The 6,485-nt window shown below is 54.4% G+C and overlaps 2 protein-coding genes across 2 annotated transcripts; both read left to right on the top strand.

The window, feature by feature from the left end:
- A1O5_12033 (uncharacterized protein) lies at positions 1–819 on the top strand (the record flags this gene model as incomplete). The annotated part of the gene is made up of 1 exon (XM_007752602.1): positions 1–819. One exon carries the CDS (start codon positions 1–3, stop codon positions 817–819), a length of 819 nt encoding a protein of 272 aa, XP_007750792.1.
- Positions 820–5,009: 4,190 nt separating this feature from the next.
- A1O5_12034 (uncharacterized protein) lies at positions 5,010–6,050 on the top strand (the record flags this gene model as incomplete). Its single annotated transcript, XM_007752603.1, has 1 exon — positions 5,010–6,050. The coding sequence occupies one exon, from the start codon at positions 5,010–5,012 to the stop codon at positions 6,048–6,050; it is 1,041 nt and encodes a 346-aa protein (XP_007750793.1).
- Between the last annotated feature and the right edge of the window lie 435 nt (positions 6,051–6,485).

A 6,485-nucleotide genomic window follows, 5' to 3' on the forward strand; every position in this document is an offset into this window, starting at 1 on the left:
ATGGCGACTCTACGTCGAGAATGTACTCCTGGCTCAAGCAGGCCAAACACCCCAGCCGTCCCAGCTACGGACATCCCAATCTCCCCCTTGGAGGACTGGACTCCGTCCAAGGCTGTCGCCTTCTACCCTTCTCCCGAACGGCCGCAACTAACTTTCTTTATCTCGGTGCTTCATTGCCTGATGGTCAATGTTCACGACGGCAGATTGCAGGGAAATCTGGAGACCCACCACTCTGGCATGCGCAAGGATCGCAGCCATATCTGGCCGTTTGCAAGTATTCTCTCCGCCGTCAAGGACTCGGGCTTTGATTTGTCAAAACTGCCCGCCTTGCGCGATCTAGTCAACAGTCTCTTCCAAATGGATCTGCATCGCCTGCACCACCCCGCCACCCTCTTGAAAATCCAGACTGGAAGACTGGGCAAAGAGATTCAAATGAGCCGGTTCTTTTTGGTACTATTTCACCGAAGCGACAGCACAGAGCTGTCCCAGATCTGGCGCCAGGTTTCGGTAAGGCGAAAGGGCCAATGCCCCTCCGACGGAGATCCTACCACCATTGTGCCGGGAGAAATCATCAATGTCCGGATGAGTTTGGATGACGGTGGTGTTCCCGCACTCGAGATCTTCCATCTCTACCGGCTCAACAAGGAGACGGAAGATTCAACCGAGTTCTACCACGACTTCCAAGAATTCAACAAGCACATCTGGTTCCAAGAGGCAGAAGCTAGTCACCCCTGCGGAGAGATGGTGGATTACGCCCTCGACCACAACTGGCAGGCGAAATGGTTGGACAAGTGGCTAGACAGGTGGCCAAACCCATAAGTTGACAAGTCGTCGAGGGGACCTTGAATCACTCCAACAGATTGAAAACTTTCTCGTCACCAGCGGGCCAGAAAACAGCACACACCTGCATTCGACTCAGTCTCCGAAAGTGCCACTCGCGAGAGGGACCGCAGATCTCCAATCGGCCTTACTATACCAAGGATTGATGGGATGAAGCACCTCACATCCACACAGGACCAGGACGACTCTGCCGTTATCCGCTCTCGATGATTTCATGATTCTGGCGCCACTTTGAGTCCTGGCATTTCACTGATGCCAAGACTAGTCTTTCCAGCGAATAGGCCGGCAATAATGCAAAGTAGATGCAGGGCTCTTGACAATTTGCAATCTTTCTTGCCACGGAACCGGCTTCTCCCGCGAGTGGATGTTGGCACAACTCGACCCAGGGTGTTTGCTCGACAATTGACAGGGAGCAAAGTAGGCATAAACCTTGTGACACGTTAGTCTTTCAGAAAGGGGTCACAGGGGTGGTGCCTCTTGCTCGTCCCGGGCATCGAATTCTGCCTGACCGATGCCGACTCTCCTCTCCGCTTCTCCGGGATGGCCTCTTGGGTCATAGGCGTGGCTCATCAAATCGCAGCATGACAAAGCAGCTTCAATAGCGTTTGAATGACCATAACCACCCGTACACGTTGACACTGATGTCTCGCTTTGCCGCCCGTTAAATGCATCGCTATGGCCGCCTTCTCACAGACTAACATGTGGTCTCCAGAGTTTGCCGGCGCGCCATCCCCAGGCCTCGCCTCCTGTCCGCGTCTGCCCCCAGGTCGCTCTGGTCTGTGAGTAAGTTGCCGATCAAAGTAATTTGCATGATGACTGATGATAGCTCCAAGATCCTAGACTTTCCCCCTTGATTCCCGCCCTGACTGGGCAATCTCCACTCAGATAAACGAACGGGAAGAGGCTGGCGATTACCACGCATTCATGCATTTTTCTTGCATTGACAAAAAGGATGGACCCATGGTCGACCAACCTGAGTGCAGTGCCCCGTCTCCACTCTGGACCGGAGCACTCTCGCATGGTGGCGCGCCATGAGGTAGAGATGTGGAGGTATGGCAGAGTTCTTTTGCCAATGAGTGTCCGGGGAGATTCAATGGGCAATGATTCTCGCCAGAGGTCATTCGCTGAGTCTTCAACCCTTCCATCGACCAGAAGACGCCACAGCGCCTATGCTATTCCGTGACGTTCAAAATGGTAAATCTGACCTGTCGTTTTTTTGACGGCTGGGACTCCGCCTACGGGCATTGGCACGAATGCCCGATTGGTGCCGGGCGACATCCTAATGCGCCCTTCAAACGAGGTTAGTGCGTTTGCGATGTCGATCGGTTAAGGCTGGTGCTGGCTATTGGCTCAATGACTCATTTTCCGGATGGGTGGAAAGTCGGACTCTAAGACACTTGACGCTTCAGGTTACACCGGGATGGCGGCGACTTTCAGCTACTGCCTGGAGAACGCGAGGAACTGCCGGTGGGGAAAGAGGCCACGCATGAGCTACGGCTCATTTGACCATTTCAATAGTCATCAAAAACCCACGACCCTGTGATACGCCATCCATCGATGCAGCTTCAACCAAATTCTGCTATCCAGGCCGCTGAACGTGGTGCACAAAAGCGGAGAGCTGAGCGTCAAAGGTGGGACCGACCAGCTGCTCACTAGGTGCCCCGACCTATCAGCCTGGTGGCCAAAGAGCTAGGCACGTCCAAGGCAAACTCTAGCAGCATGGGCAGAGACGCGGCACGCATCCCTCCCATACGATGCAGTAGGCAGCTCTTGAAGTTCGATATCATCCAGCGCAGATGCATATCCGATGAAATTGCTAGAGTTGGGTTGTCCCACGGACCTGGACGCCCTGTTCACGCCGACGTGTGTTGGGACCAGTCACCCAGAGGGGAAGACAGACCTTGTCGGTGTGGCCAGATCTTTTCCTAGGAAAGAGGTCGACATGGGCTTTATGGGCACTGGCACAACAGCCCAGGGCCAATACCAATGGAGGCATGCTGGATGGTGGCCACTCACCACTTGGGATTCACCGCCAAGCGCCACCGACAGGCTGAACCCCGCGCTGGAGAAACAGTCGAACAAGTTGGAGGCTTGGAGCGAGGACGACCTGCTATTCCAGAGCGTCGAGAGATCCCGTCTTCGCCGATTTACGAGGGCCCGGACAGGACAAGATTTTGCGCCCGCCTGCCCACCAGGGTCACTAGTTCTGCCAAGGGGGTGTGCAATACGGTAAGAAGTCAGTGTCGCGGAGTCCCATGTCGATGAACTCCATTTCCAACCTCAACTTCATTGTTTCACTGCGCCGCAGCATCCAACGTAAGGGGCGAACATCTCTGGCATGGCACAGGGACTCTCAATGACTTGATTTTGACATAGGCCCCTTGACTTCTGAACCTCTGGCAAACAGACCCCAACATGGATGAGAGCGTGGTGGACCAGAGCCGGCTGTCTTGGATCTGCGAGAAAACTGCAGCGGTCCTGATCATTTTCTTGGGTCCGTTTGTCGGGCTGATCGGTGGAGCCTGCCTGCCGCTAATCTGGATTTACTTCCGCGTCAAGCTCCTCGTCCAATACTATCTACGGTCAACACGTTCCGCGCGAGAAAAGGACCCCATAATCAAAATGGTCTAGAAAGCCTGAAGAGGTAAGCCGACATAGACTTTCGACATAGAAAAGTTTGGGTCTCTAACCGGGTTGAAGTGGTATGCCGCTCGCAGTGCATGGGGCAGTGAGATCGATCATCATGGACGCTATCGGACTGGTGAATTTTGGGGCGCAGGAGGGTAACCGGGAAGCCGTGGCAAGCATTAGCCCTCGTCTCAGGGTCGGGATAGGTGGCCACCACACAGGCTCTGCGATAGAATCACAGCATCGCAATGATCTTCTAGAGCAACATAAGATCGGCAAGACTAGTTGGATCCGTGATCTCATCTTCACCTCTTTTATCGATCCAAATAGAACCGTTTGAGAACTTTCCCTGTGTCTCAATCCCACTCTTCGACCCAAACCTTTGAAAAGCCTTCCAACCAACCAAAATCTTCCCTCGATCTAGCACATAGAAGATCACATTCCCAGTCCCTTGTTAGGGTTGAACACTATTGACCATTTTCTACCATGTTATTTCACCTCTCCTTCAGAGTCTATCTTCAAGCTCGACAATTTCAGAGAGGGATCTTGTCCGGGCGCAGCGGTGCCCCAATGCCCTATCAGTGGTATTCTAGTCTATGGGCTCGCAACGCTTCCTTGGCTGCCTCTGTGAGGCAGCCCCGAGCTTCCCAGTGAAATTTGAATTTGCTCTAGAGATGTCGAATACCGTCGAGAGAAGTAGCTCCATTCAGTTCAGACGGCTTGTCGAGGGGCGGGCTCTGCAATATGGAACCTCCGCTAGTGGGGAGGCTCTTTGGCTATCGGTCTGCTGTCGAGTTCTTCTTCGTTTACCCCCCAGTGCTCGCGATTTAAAACCAATAGCAACTTAGCGTTTTCATGTAAGTGGGTGAAGGTCGCCGAAGGAGCTGTTTGATAAATATATCCAGCCCGACGTGTGCAGCAGAAGACGTCTTGCAAACTCCAAAGACACAGCATGGATGCACGCGTACATGAGCTTCCCCCTTTGCATTGACACCAAGGGAGTCCATTACCCAAGCCTCGAAGAATACCGGTTCTCAAAACGCGAGGGTCGTCATGTGTCGTTTAGACGGGCGACCTCCCCAGGCCGCTGTCCGGGACTGAAGCAAGTCATCTGGAAGCTCCGGCATCCGTGGTCTTTGTTACCATACCAATTCTTCGCTCGCTGCGCCTAGGCTCTCTGGCTTTTTCGCCTTGGCCAACTGATCAGCCTCATTTCAACGTGTGACAAGATCGCGATCCTGCTGGCGTTTCCGCGGTGTCCCCGGCGCTGTTCACATCTTAACGGCGTATCTTGCGTGCCGGAAGATTGTTGTTCCATGCTTACAGCTCGATATCCGAAATCACCTCAACGTCGGCTCTTCCCCCTCTTCTTTACCTTGCGAGATAATGAATTAGCGTCGGAGAAGAAAACCTCGTTGCACTTCATTAGGTAGGTTGTCCGCAGAAAGAGAATCAAAACAGTAAAGTCTGCGTCTCCCACAAGCTCCCGAAACAAAACGACATCAACGGCAATGACTTCGCACAACCCGTGGCCAGTGAAGATGGTTGCGCTATCGCCGCCTTCTCCCTCGGCTCTCGCTGAAGCCATCGCCTCTGGCCTCTCCTCCAACTTCGCCTATTCCTCGTGTACGCTTGCCATCCCTCCAGATCTCACAGCGGCACCGTACCACCTGGCCGGACCTGGACTCACTGGATCTCCTCGCGTTGTTGATGTGGGCGGGCCCCCAAACCTCTCCCCAACGCCCGACTTGACCAGGAAGTATGACCTAGCGTCCATCGCGCGGCAAGTTGACATGTCGCCATCCACAGGCTTCATGCTCGGCGCGGGAGCCGGGCCCTTTTATGTCCTGGGGCAGAACTCGGAGCTCATGCCAAACTTCGCGTATGGGACCGCTGCCGGTGCAGGCGGAGGCGCCTCCTCAGTGCGCAACCGCACCCACTACGCCAAGATCACCGCCTCGGACACGGTATGCTGTGCTCGGATCCCGGACGACAGCACCGGGTTCGCCTTCATGTGCAATCTGTTCTGTTCCGACGGCGTCCCCGGAGAGTGTCTGCACATGACGGCGCGATCGCGCACAGGCCCGCTCAACTTCACCGCGACGATCCAGCGCGCGCTGCGAGCCTCGTTCGGGGACAAACTGGTCTCGCTGGGCGGGGTGTTTCTCATTAAGAAGGGCACGGCAAAGCTGCACGTTATGCCGGATTTCCCGGCCCGGCCGTTCGCCTCTCGCGCAGACGTCGACAAATGGCTGCGGTACTTTGACATGTCCTTTTCCGCGACGGAGGAGGACAAGGATGGGCCCTTGGTGTGTTTGAGCGTGCTGCACTCGGGTCACGACGGCGGATTGGCGTTGAGGATGGAACATACGCACTGCTTCACTGTTACTCCTTCTCATCAAGGAGGAGAAGGAGGCGGTAGTGGTGGCGCGGGTGGGAATGGAGACACAGACACAGAGACGACCAAGGGAGGGCATTACCATTATGACCTGGACAAGACAAAGGACGAGATCGAATACGAAGGCTGGTTTAACGTTGCTGAGTACCTTTATCGGGTCGACCAGCCTGGGACACGACATTAACAGACGGTCACTTATCTCCGGTGCTTCATACCTAGCTGGTTAGTCAGGTAGGTATATAGTCAGGGCAGTGGCCTCAGTTCTGGTCCCCTTGGTCATTGAATGCTTCTTTGGTCCTCCTTGCCTATTCCTCTAATCAGCCGCCATTTTCACCTTCACCTTTACCGCAGCACCATCTTGCGTACCAACTACATGTGTGACCGCAGGCAAGAAAAACCAGCCAGCTAGCTTCGAGATGAGAATGGTCCTCGCATCGCCAGCAAGGGCAAAGAGGACAGAGTGTCGGACCAAGCAGAGTCGTGAACCTCTAGAACAGGGCATGTGTTGCATCCCTAATGCTCTGCGTGCTTCAACTCCAGAGAAGGGGGCTTTTTTTTTTTTTTTTTTTTTACCGTTGTTGGAGCCGGAATGGGGAACGAGCGGCAAGCGAAAGAATGA

Source organism: Cladophialophora psammophila (assembly GCF_000585535.1).
Source record: "Cladophialophora psammophila CBS 110553 chromosome Unknown aczJe-supercont1.30, whole genome shotgun sequence".
NCBI classification, from domain to species: Eukaryota; Fungi; Ascomycota; class Eurotiomycetes; order Chaetothyriales; family Herpotrichiellaceae; genus Cladophialophora; species Cladophialophora psammophila.